Below are 14,235 nucleotides of genomic sequence, written 5' to 3' on the forward strand. Positions count from 1 at the left end.
GACACCGAAAGGATGAAAGGTAGAATGGAAGTTGGAAGAATTTAAGCTAAGAATGTAAAGAGCGGGAAGAAATTCCACGGAGCATTTTGTCCGCTTTGTTGACGATTGTACCAGCTCACTGCTTTACTTGTGTAAAATAATAACAATCCGAAGCTCTTGTCTTTGTTTGTTCAGTGACACTCAAAATATAATACATGTGGTGACTAAAATTAATGTTTATTTTCAGGTCAAGTAAATCAATTGGAGAAAGAATTAAAGATGTTAGCTGAGCAAGTAACGACGATGATTATTTGAATCAACAACAGTATTTCAAGAAAGCAGCTATAACCCATTGATAATGTAAAACTGGCGACGAAGAAATCACTGTAATTTGCTGAGTAAGCATATGCACATTTACTATAAACAAACATTCATGTGTGTTAGTAATACAAGCAATTACAGAAGTTCTTGGAAGAAAACAAACTGCTTATTTTATTATATAAAATCATACATTAGAAAATTGTGACAAATCTGGTTTCATTAAGAGATAACAACTTTTCAATAATTGAATGAACAGCTCGGTAAAGTATAAGAATAGAAGAGTCTTTATTTGAATTGTTTTATTTTTGGTATTCTTATCCGATTTCCACTCAACTCATGACTTGTTAACGTTTAATCAATACATAGAAAGGAATGTAGGTTTGCATATAATCAGTGACAAAGATAAGACTAACGTAATTTTAATTATGCTACATACCTCGTTTGACAGACACCAATTTAAAATGATGTGTTCCTGGAAATGTAGCTAGTTGAACTTCTCTGTACACATTGCTTTGCAGTTGTCTTGACGGTGTGGAAACGTTCATCTGGTGGTGAGGGCAGTAGATTTTTATACAAATAGCGCAGAAAATATGTAAGAAGTTCTTCCAAAATATTGTGTTGAATATGCAATAGAGTATAAAATTCACCGCTGAGTTAATAAGAAGTAATAGATCGGTTATCTCGCGAATGCCACGAGTTAAATAATCTTCTTCGATATAGCCAAAACCAAGGATGGTGGACATGATGGCATCAGGCGATATACAAACCATGAATACCAAGACAACACAGACCAACATAATGGTAATGCGGTATCGTCTCATATTCTTGGATTTGCTTAGTTTACAACGCCTAATACCACACATTATACAAGTATTTAATACTATTAAAGTTAAAAGCGGAATTACTGAACGAATAAGGTTTTGAAACCAAGTATAAGCCCTTGAGAAAACATTGTTTTGCCAGAGTTTCGTAACTGACAAATCCAATAAAGTCTGATTTGTTCTATTATCGTACACTTCATAAGACTGGTATCTCATTGCATATGGTATGGATAGCATACTCATAAAGAAGTAAACGCATACAGTTATAATGCGGGCGCGGTGAATAGTGCAGTAAGATTTCACATAGAGAGGTTTACATACGTAAACGTATCGTTCCACTGCTACAGATACGGTGATCCACGCCGATATGCATAACGACGTATTGAAAATATAGTGGGCGTAAGGATATAAACCTTGATATAAAGACTCTCCAGTTCGTTTGTCAATCTCCATCAGTAATATCACAACGAAATAGAGAAAGTCGTTGATGAGTTTTATGCTATCAGAAAAGGCCAAAGCCAAGAGGTAGATATTTGTCGAGGACTGCATTTGCTTTTGGGTCATCACAATAATGCTCATTGTGTTTCCTATAAGGCCGATTGAGCAGGCGATTGGGTAACATACGAGACCGGTGATGGAACGCGCTTCCAAATAGAACTGTTCGTAAGCATTATAACTCTTCGTAGTGATAATGTTGGTAAGATTTTCTGACGGAATCATTCTCGCCTTTAATTCTTCATTTCTCATGAAGTCGAACTTTTACTTGTGGTAACCAGTTCATTATTTTCACCATTCAGCCTAAATTAAAATACAAAAATTTTTAAACAATCATACATTTCCAAAATAGAATTTTTAAATAAATACTTCACATTATCTTCAATATAAACGTATATAATTCGATTTTTTTTTTATGGCGGAGCTCAAAGTAGACAAAGCTATAATAATGTGTAAATATTGAGCTAAGAATCCCTTTGGTTAGAAAAATTTGAAGACCGCTTGTAAACATTCGCGTGCTTGCGTGTGGGTGGCAGGGTTTTAAAATAAGGGCAAATAAGAGAGGCTGAACATGTTAGAAATAGCAATCAAATCGCCCTCTCTCTCTCTTTCTTTCTCTCTCTCTCTCTCTCTCTCTCTCTCTCTATCTATCTCTTTGTCTCCTTTTCTCTCTCTTGCTCTCTTAAATTGTCTCTCCTATTCCACACACTATCATCTTTAAAAAAGAAGAACACATTGAAAAATGCAGACGTAGATTAATTACATCTGAAAATATATTATTATGAGATGGTCACATTTAGATCGTCTCGCCTGAAGATAGACAATAAAAACAACGTCGTATTAAAATGCTTTCTAACAGAGAAACTAGGAAATAGATTTGTTTGGGATGAGATTATTCGATTAAACATCTCTAATTCTTGACTGGTACTGTCTTTTAACGGTGTGGGTAGGATGTAGAGGCAGTGAACCGGCAGAATTGTTAGCACGCCGGACAAAATGATTAGCGGCATTTCTTCCGTTTTTTAAGTTCAAATCTGGTGGAGGTCAACTTTGCTTTTCTTTCCTTCGAGTTTAATAAGATAAAGTAACAGACAAGTACTGGAGGGGGTCGATGTAATCAGCATCTACCCACAACAAAATTGAAGGCATTCAATACTGCAAATGACCGCTGTCAGATTCGCGGGTAACGTTATGATTTTGATCTCTTACATACTATGGAAAGTGGGGAGCCGGCAGTATGAATCAAAGAGCTCAAGAAAAAAAAAATTATTTTATTGTTGTAGGATGCAAAACAATGTTGACTTAGGTGAATTTTGAACTATATAAAGTATAAAAAGCATAAATTGAAAGCTTGAAACAATTTGTATTTGATTCACATCATGTAAAAAGTCAAATTAGAACTGTAATATTCATTCCTTTGCGAGTAGCGTTTATGCAAATAAATGAAATAAATCAATATAGAAATTGGGTCATACATTGTTGTAACGAAAGCATCATCATCATCTTTATTCTGCTTTAATGCACACTCAGATTTACACACACGAGCGCACGCAGGCAGGTAGATAGATAGATAGATAGATAGATAGATAGATAGATAGATAGATAGATAGATAGATAGAGAGATAGATAGATAGATAGATAGATAGATAGATAGATAGATAGATAGATAGATAGATGATCATTGTTTTGTAAAGACAACTGAAGGAATAGACAATACCTTTTACTAAAGTACATGTTTATTAAACTTGTTTCAAGAGGGGTAACAGCAACTTAGAGTGTCTGCTTGCTAGTTTTCGTCAGAATGCCTGACGAAGGCTACCAGACCGAAACTACGGTGTCACTGTCACCCCTCTTGTAAAAGTTTCATAAATATGTACCTAATAGATAGATAGATAAATAGATAAATAGATAGATAGATAGATAGATAGATAGATAGATAGATAGATAGATAGATAGATAGATAGATAGGTGAAAGTAGGAGAAATGAATATAGCTGTAAGTGATGGATTTTTATGAGATGCTTACATATATTTAGAAGACGTACATACACCTTCCTGTAAATTTACATCGTGTACGGATGTATAACATCTCCTATAAATGCATTCCTTACATTAATTGTTTGTCTTTTCTACATTGATATCGTTTCAAACATCAGGTGTCTTCTTCCAAACTCACCTGCTTCTTGAGTACTTCACCATGATAAAGAAGTAGGCGTTTAAGAATTCTATCATACATACGTAAAATCGTTTATAATTATTTTATCCTCTACTATCGAAGATTAACTAAATATACTGTGTAAGTGCCCGTAGAACACTACTGATCAATGGACCCTACGTGGATCAATAGAATTGGCTATTAATTCATAATTTCGGTTAATATTCCTCTTAATAATGATTTCAAATTTTGACACAGGGCCAGCAGCTTTTAGGGGAAAGTGGCAAATTGATAATATTGATTCCAGTACTTCACTGGTACTTGTTTTGTCGACCTCGAAACGATGAAAGGCAAAGTTTACCTTATCGATGAACGAAGTGCCGCTAATCATTTTTTCTGGGGTGTTATCGCTTCTGCAAGCTGGACGCCCTAGACTTGCTCTTAATAATAACATCTGAGGTAGAGAACGTCGGACAAAATGCTTAACGGCATTTACGTTCTGAGTTCAAATGCCGCCGAAGTCGATTTTGCCTTTCATCTTTTCAGGGTCAATAAAATAAGTACTAGTTGAGCACTGGGGTCGAAGTAATCGACTAAACTCCGATTGCTGTCTTTGTGGTAAATTTGAAACCAACCGTAAGAACACCCCTGTATAAGATACCAGTCTATTACTAAGTTACTTATATTCTCCGTTGCCTATTTCCGAGTATGGAATGAACAAGTACAAACGCCATAGTACTCTGGGTACGGAAATCACATTAAAACAACGAAAGCATATTCAGAATCAAACATCTAAATGTGGAAGTGTAACATAATATCCACTTTGCCAATTCACATGTAGGAACAAAGACAGAGACACATGTATATAACTGATTCATTGGTATTAACATCAGAACAAAGAATGGTTAGGAACCAACATTTACTACAGTCCACATGGATTCTATAATATCTTTCGTAGGTTTCTAAAAAGGAAAATAACTTCAAAGGAAGCTGACCATTGCAGGAATTTTAGTAAATATCGGGTATTTACAAAATTGGAATTATTGGAAAAACTTGGACTTGTAGTTCTTCAAGATAATCATATTTATTGTTAAGTAACCGAAGAGACAGAATTAAGAAAAGCGTATAAAAATAGACAGAATTAGAAATTGTGTATTCAGACAGATAGAGACAGGGTTTATATGAAAATGTCTATTTCAATCGACCACGATTTCAGAAATATGCACATTTTGCATATAGGATCCCATTTCCTATTCCATTTCGTAAGATACACACACACACATACACGCATACAGCTCTCTCTTTAAATTCACCTTGGACATTTTACACTCTCTCTCTCTCTCTCTCTCACACACACACACACACACACACACACACACACACACACACAGATACATGCAGACGCACACACACTCGTTCTTAACTATGTACAAAATATGAAAACAAAACTGTTTTTAATTTCCAATTAATTCTCATCCAATAATTCTGAATTTCAATTCTAAATATTTGATAAGACGACATACACATCAAAACAAGTAATATTTTATAAAAGTCCCTTTATATAATAAATATTTTTAAAAATTCAAAACATACTTTCGTGCTGTTTTCGCCTTTACTTTTTAGCTACAAACTTTAAATTGCATAGATTGTTAACACTTTTCCATCATCGATATATATATATATATATATATATATATATATATATATATATATATATATATATATATATATATAAATTTCGTAATGAGATAAAAAAAACAAGGCTCTGTATAATATAGAACATTTGTAAATAGGTCTTACAGCTGTTTCCAGGATATTTATTATATCCCTTCATCGGAGACGGTGTGAGAGGATGGTTAAGCAATAGTTAATTTAGATAAGATAGGAAATAAAGAGTGAATGCAGGGATATTGTATTTGTAAATCCATTGTTTAAGCAGAATGATGGGGTCGTGAGAAAGTTTGTGTGTGTGTGTTTGTGTGTGTCTGTGTGCTTCTGTAATTTTATATAAAAAAGAGAATGATAAAAGATGAGAAGTGAAACAGAAGACAATATTAATATAAGAGGCATTGTAGCTAACAACAACCAAATACGTTGAATGTATATGTGTATGTGCATGGGCGCGTGTGTGCGCGCGCGCGTGCTTGTAGTATCGAGAATGTGTGTACACTCTTTAGCAGCTGATAGCGGACTTAGTTTTCATTTCGTTTTAGATTTAACCCCTTAGAAAGAATGCAAAAGGTTAGACTAGACTTTAAACAAAGACAATGTGGCCAAAATAACTACTGGGAGTTTTAAAATACTGTCGAAGTGCAAAGAGAATTTAGTAACGAGATTCAAAGTGATTCAATAAACGCGAGATTCCAATCACCAGAATGAATCATCGCATTGAATCAGTAGGAACTGTTCAGAATGACTGCAATAAATGTTTCGTAGCATCAAGGACATCAATGTGCTCCACCAAGCAAGAAATAGCAGTTTAGACGTTCAAGAAAATCCGAACGGCAAACAACTCGTGAATAGGAATTTCAAAATCAAGCGTCCATCTCATTTTGAAGCTGTCATTGGAGAAGATACATTCCAAGAATAATCCATGCTCTCAAAGCAGATGATCCAAACCGAAAATTGACGTTTTGCAAGATATGTAGAAGATGTATACCTTTCAAACAAGCATTTTTGGAGCGATGAGACTGCATTTATATTAGTTGAAATTTACAGAAAAAGAAAAGACGAAGACAGGTGTATGAACAACAAGCGGGCGTATTAGTTTGACGCTCGGGAAGGCGAGAAAGTCTTTTACGTTTCGAGCCTATGCTCTTCAACAGGAAGGACCACGATGAAATAATCAGAGAGGGAATTAAAAAAAAACTTGTGGAGTTAGCAGTCAATCATAGTGATTAAGCCATTTAAATTAAATAGCTCAATTAACCACTACGGTTACGGTTACTGAGGATCCGAGAATCCGCAAAACATCACGTTAGTTAAAGTATCATAGGACGGATTACCTAGACCCGCCTAATCCCATTTACCTGACCTTCATGTAGGTGTATGCCTATATTTAATTGAAGGAGATATATTTTAAAGTTTATAAATATATATGTGTATGAGCGCTGTGTGTGATTGAGTCTGTGTGTGTGTGTGTGTGTGTGTGTGTGTGTGTGTGTGGAATTTGCGATCCAGTCGTTCTTGATGCGATAATGTCATGCCAAACATGCAAGAGGACTTTGAAGATAAGTTTTAATTTCCAGCAAGATGAAACAACTGTCGCACTATTATAGTAATGCAAGGGGTTACCATAAAATGCAAACAAGACGAAGCGACTGAGTAGGCTACCCTCGGCGTTCAACGGACCTCACAACAATGGACTATATTTACTGTATAAAACCGGCAACGGTTGATAATTCATGGGTAGCCATTGAACGACTATATGCGCGAATACCGTAAGAAAACGTTTGTTGATGCTTCTCGTTCCACTACTTCGCATTATCAGTGGTGCCTGGACAAAGTCGTTCATCAGTTTCCAAGCAGATCTTTTACGTGTTTCAGTCATTAGACTGCGGCCATGCTGGGGCACCATCTTCAAGAATTTATAGTTGAATATATCAACCCCAGTAATATTTCTTAAGCCTGGTACTTATTCTATCGATATTTTTTCCAAACCTCTAAGTTACCGAGACATAAACACACCAACACCGGTTGTCAAGCCGTAGAGGGGCGGACAAACACAGGCATACATAAATAGATATATATACATATACATATATACGACGCGTTTTTTCCAGTTTCCGTCTACCAGATCCAATCACAAGGCTTTCGTCGGTCCGAGGCTATTCTAAAAGACACTTGCCCCAAAATACACACAGTGGGACTGAACCAGAAACCATGTGGTTCGGAAGCAAACTTCTTACCACACAGCCACGTCTGCGACTATATTAGAAAAACATTAAATTCTGTCAATAAAATCTATAGAATTTAGGAATTGGAATGCATTTCATTGTCAGGAAATGTATTTTATCAGTAAAGGAGTATATATCAATGTGGGCGTGCGTGTGTGTTTATGTGTCTGTGTGAGGTTTAGGTGAGTTTGAAACATATACAAATAAATAAATGCACATGCATATTTGTGTGCACGTACGTATATGCATGTATGCCGGTAAGTATGTATGTATGTATATATATGTATGTATGTATACATACTTACATATATATATATATATATATATATATATATATATATATATATATATATGTGTGTGTGTGTGTGTGTGTGTGTGTGTGTGTGTGTGTGTGTGTGTGTGCATATATTGATAGGAATATACACACAATATTTCAACATACGCCATTCATTAGTGCCCTATATTTCTTCAGAATAAAAATCTAATAAGTAAACAATAGCTAATTCTGATTCTGTCAATTAGAATTTAAAAAAGATTGTTTCAGCAGCAGCTGTTTGCGATTCAGATAGAAACCGTCTTGTACAGTTGAAAATAATATGTCTGATACATGTATATATATATATATATATATATATATATATATATATACACAAATATATGAATGTATATGCATATATTTATATATATGTATATATATATAGGCATACACAAAGGTGTATGCCTACTCATCTATATTTAATTGCAGGAGATATATATTAAAGTCTGTCATACCGGCCATGACGAAGGGAAATAGCCCTGAAACTCGAGTCGCCTTTATATATTTATATTTATATTTATATATTTGATCCTTTATATTGAACACTCAATATTTCATCTACATTCAATACTTTATTTCATGGTGCCATCCATTTTTATTTTATTTTATTTTATATTATATATTGTATATTCCATATTCTATACCCCACATTGGTTCTGCAGGAATACAAATAAAACATAAAAAACAGACAGTGTTGGAACTCTTTTAAACAAAATAATACATATATATATATATATATATATATATATATATATATATATATATATCGGAGTTGAGAATTTACAAAAAATCACTTTAATTTCTAAGACATCTCAACGCTTCTAAAAGCAAACTCCGTTTGCTTGTTTACGTTCATCGTAATTTGAATTTAATATATATATATATATATATATACAGGTTGCGGTGAATAAACTGTCGTCTAATTTAAGCAAAAGTGAAAATTATTCTGACATCTCATTTTAACAGATATATTTACCAAAATTACATAAAAATGACTTGAAATGCTTAAGAGGGGGTTAGAGTTAGGGCGGGGAGGGGGCCAGTCGATTAGGTTGACCCCCAGTATGCAAATGGTACTTTATTTATCGACCCCGAAAAGATGAAAGGCAAAATCGACCTCGGCGGAATTTGAACTCAGAACGTAAAGACAGACTAAATACTGCTAAGCATTTTGTCCAGCATACTAACGATTCGGCCAGCTCGCCGCAATTTATATATATATATATCTTTTCGACAGCTTCATCAGGGTCCGTCAATTTGGTCATCCTTAAAATGAACTGAAGGAAACTTTGTATCATTAGAATACTTTCATTATGTGTTCCAGGAATAGAGTTATCGCTACTCGCGGGACCTACGTTGTGTCAGACCATATTTTTACTATTTGTGATTGCTTATTCTGCCTCTGATTGTTAAATTTATTAATATGACATTTCAGGTTATTTAATATTGCATTAAAAACTTTCACCATATGCATATAAAAATTTATAGTATCTACTAGATTTACAGAGATATTTTTCTGATGCAGAAAAAAATTCCCTTTCAATTTTAGATGACATATATAATCCGAATACCGGATTATAGCACAAAACACTATATTCATTTAACTTTTTATTCGGTTTAGTGTAATTGTTACAGTACATGATACAATCATGAACATTGGAATTCAAGTTTTTCATTCCTATTTCCAATATCCTTGTTTTCATTTTTATTCTTATTTTCAGTACTTTTTATTCAACATCTCTCGAATACAACGTTAAAGATAAGATATTCTTTCCTGTAATATCAACTGCATTTTCCTTCATGTTCACTACGAGTCCTACCACTATATATTTGTGAGCTTATATTTTCATTTCTATATCGATTAACTGTCCTATTCTTCGGTATATATTAAAAATTTTCTATGTATCTTGCATTATAATAATCTGCGTGCAGACAAACAGACAGACAGACAGACAGACAGACAGACAGACGGACAGACAGACAGACAGACAGACAGACAAACAGACAGACAGATAGATAGATAGATAGATAGATAGATAGATAGATAGATGCTAACCACATGATTCTAGATTCAGTCCCACTGCGTAGCAACCTGGGCAACTGTCTTCTACTATAGCCTCCAGCCGACCAAAAGTATCGTTTATATATATATATATATATATATATATATATATATATATATATATATATATATATATATATATATATATATATATACATATATATATATACATATATATATATACACATATATATATATATATATATATATATATATATATATATATATATATATATATATATATATATATATATATATATATATACTTCACTCTATCGTGCAGTTACTGTTAATACTTAATTTAGAGAATTAACATTGCTTATATATATATATATATATATATATATATATATATATATACGCACGCCCATATATATGAATGCATGTATTCAACTCTTGTGAGTGGATCACACAATTATAATATCCACATAATATAATATTTGGGTTGAACAGAACCTGCAGATGCTCTTTACAGGAACACTACTTGTATTATAATATTACCTACATAAGATATATATTTACCAACCACTTGATTCTGGGTTCAGTCCCACTTCGTGGTACCTTGGGCAAGTGTCTTCTACTATAGCCTCAGGCTAACCAAAGCCTTGTGAGTAGATCTGGTAGACGGAAACTGAGAGAAGACCTTGGTATACACACACACACACACACACACACACACACATATATATATATATATATATATATATATATATATATATATATATATATATATATATATATATATATATATATATATATATATAAATTATAATACAGGGTATCTAAGAGATACCGCCACGCTGAAAAATAGCAGTTAAATCCTGACTCTAGAACCACAATAAATGTCCACATAGCATAAGGAGCGAAGACGAAGACAAAATAAACCAGTAAAAATAACAAGATAATTCCAGATCCTGGATTTCTGGCTTTGCATAAATAATGCTTTGCCTTCATCGGTGGAATATACTCAAGTACATAAATACAAATATATGTATATAAACAGTATACTTACATATACGAACGTATACACACATATATATGCACGTATGTACACGACTAGCTTAAATAGCCCGCCTAAAAACTCCTTGTGCGATACGGATTACCTTTGATGGTTTTTATTCCCATGCTGGCCACTTGATAAGATCAATATTTTAAATATCGATCTTATCCTTATATATATATATATATATATATATATATATATATATATATATATATATATATATATATATACATATAATCAGTATATGACTTAAATTATGAAACACATTTCAACAAATTCATTCATATTTATGAAATGAAAGAGAAAGAAAACATTAAAATTTCCAGTTAAAGGACGGACATACATTCATCCGATAAAATGTATATACTATATATGGGTATGTGTGTGTGTATATATATGTATATATAGATGTGTATGTGCATATGATCGTGTGTCTGTGCTTGTCCTTCCCACCATCACTTGATAACCAATGTTGGTGTGTTTAAATCCCCGTAACTTAGCGTTTCGGCAAAAGACACCGACAAGATATGTACTAGGCTTACAGAGAATAAGTCCTGGGTTCGATTTGTTCGACTTTAAGTGGTACTCCAGCATGACCGCAGTCAAACGACTGAAACAAATAAAAGAATAAAAATATCTAGGCTTTGATATATATATATATATATATAGATATACATATGATAATGATAATATAAATAATATATAAATATATGCATATATACATACATATATGTACATAACTACATATATATGTATATATACAGGCATATATGGGTTCGGGACATCAAAAAGTTAGATAAATTGAGAAACGAGAATATAAAAAGACAAAAACGTAGAAAACGAACTTTTTTCGAACAACGCAAGAAACAAACAAACAAAGAAACGATATATAGTAAATCCAAAAAAGAACAAACACAAAAAACTACAACGCGAGGTCGTGGTACATGTAAAGTATTAGCAGACGCTGAGGGAAGGAAAGACAGATGGTTTAACGTTTCGAGCAGACGCTCTTCTTTGGAGACAGAGTAAAGTCCAATAGAAGGTAAGAGGGAGGAAGAATATCCCCAACGATTCATATGTGGTTACATTTTGAAATGACCGGAATGGAATATATATATACATTGCAATACAAATATATTACTTTCTAGTCAAATAAAACACCGTAAAAGTAGAAGTATAAATATAGATTAGTGGTACAACAAGGCACCTATGTTTACTGGAAAGAGTAGTCGATAAATTTATGGCGCTTCACTGTGCATACACTGACAAAATTGTGTGAGGTCAGCGAACATTAAAAAATATTTCGTCTTACTTCTAGGAAGAACATTCGATAAATGGGCAAACCAAAATCAGATAATCCAGTACCAAGGTTTTGGACTCTTCAAATACGTTTGTTATCGTAAATTTGATTAGTCTTACCTGGACAATATTTTAAATGTTGATACATCAATGCCAGTATACTCGCCTGGACGCTTAGCCGTTAACGGGACCGAACGTTATAAAATTATCGACTGCTATTTCCAGTATACATTGGTGCCTTGTTGTACCACTACTTTCTCTCTCAATACATATATGTATGCATGTATGTATGTATGTATGTATGTATGTATGTATGTATGTATGTATGTATACATTATCTTAGTTACACAATGACAGAAAGCAAGCGATATTTCGTACTGAGGGCAAAAGAGCACGCAAATATCTGAATCATATTCTCTTCCGCCTGATTGACACCATGAAGCAAATAAACACTGGAAAGTTTTAAGTACGACAACTAATATGTAGACCAGATAAATAATAGTATTGAATGAATTCTGTAGGCCACACATGATTCGCAAGTTTCACAAATGATATACCAGATTTCTCGTGTCAGTAGATACAGATCTCCTTAACAATGAATAATGTGTTGGCAGAATACCTAAATATATAACTAAATAACTTTCATTGACCGCTGGAAATAATACGGATTAGATCAAATGCAGCGCAGCATATTACAACAAATTTATCATTCTCAATTATAAAACTGACATAGAATTCTCAACGGTTCACAATTTATTACAGAAGTCTTAGAGTATATTGTACACATTTCATATGAAAAGTACTTAACGTAACACTCATCCACACGCGCACCCACGCAGCATAAACTATCATATGCATGAGTGAGCATATACACAAGCTCGCATCCACACGTAACTACTCAGATATATTATATATATTGTATATACTTACATAGATACCTATAAACATATATATATATATGTGTGTGTGTGTGTGTGTGTGTGTGTGTGCGAGTGTGTATGTATGTATGTATGTATATATATAAAACAAAGATATTTCTACCGACACGGGTAGATATATAGGAAACAGAAGTTGAAAATGCACAGAGAATAGTTAAAATATTTTTTATTAAGATAATTGAAGCTTTAACATATATTTATTCATAGAGTTATACATATATACTTATTTACACATATGTGACTTTGATATCAGTTACGTCGGCATAAAGTACTTTTCGTTCTTTCATAAAATCAATATTTTTCTCTAATTTGTAATCGCTCTGAATTTAAGAAAAATAACTGATCACCATTGTTTAAATTGATAGAAAGATGAGCTAGCTTATAGACGATCGTAGCAGAAACAAAATTTTGATACAAGGCCATCAAATTCAGGGAAGGATATAAGTCGATTACATCGACCCAAGCACTCAAATGTTACTTATTTTATCGACTCCGAAAAGATAAAAAGGTACAGTTGACCACAGTGACGACGCTACGACGGACGAAATGCCGTTAATCCTTTTTCCCGATCTGGTAACAATTCTGCCAGCTCGGCGCCTTACAAAGCGACAATATTAAAGAGATATACAACACGTGGTTGGTTATTACATAAGCCTGGCGTGAGAGAAATCTGAACTGAACTACCACACTTTGCGGTAAAATATTCCGTTTGGTTATGGAGGATTTCACAATGGGTAACATGAAGAAAGTGAAGAGCTGTCAGGTGCAAAATATCCCAAAGATATTTATAGTGGAGAAATAATTAACTGTATGTAAGGAAATCAATAAAAACCCATCGTATGCAATGATCTTAAAGAATCCGCCGAAGAGAAAATTGTAATGAACAAGGCCAACTACCAAAAGGGATAAAATACAGATATAATAATAATAATGAGGGTTATGAATACTCAG

General features: G+C 33.4%; 1 protein-coding gene and 1 long non-coding RNA gene across 10 annotated transcripts in view; one reads left to right on the forward strand and one right to left on the reverse strand.

The window, feature by feature from the left end:
* Positions 1-14,235, forward strand: part of LOC128248163 (uncharacterized) — a 46,131-nt gene that overhangs the window by 23,153 nt on the left and 8,743 nt on the right. For both annotated transcript variants that reach the window (XR_016242166.1, XR_016242165.1), the window contains exon 2: positions 227-377. This is a non-coding gene — a long non-coding RNA (uncharacterized LOC128248163). The remainder of the gene's footprint in view (positions 1-226; positions 378-14,235) is intronic.
* Positions 1-14,235, reverse strand: part of LOC106871985 (FMRFamide receptor) — a 335,494-nt gene that overhangs the window by 20,345 nt on the left and 300,914 nt on the right. For all 8 annotated transcript variants that reach the window (XM_014918777.3, XM_052969027.2, XM_014918779.3 and 5 more), the window contains one exon: positions 737-1,919. In XM_014918777.3, the coding sequence (XP_014774263.1) occupies positions 737-1,868 (1,132 nt within the window). In that variant the 5' untranslated portion in view covers positions 1,869-1,919. The remainder of the gene's footprint in view (positions 1-736; positions 1,920-14,235) is intronic.

This window comes from Octopus bimaculoides, chromosome 6, assembly GCF_046866305.1.
Source record: "Octopus bimaculoides isolate indiv1 chromosome 6, ASM4686630v1, whole genome shotgun sequence".
Taxonomy (NCBI): Eukaryota; Metazoa; Mollusca; class Cephalopoda; order Octopoda; family Octopodidae; genus Octopus; species Octopus bimaculoides.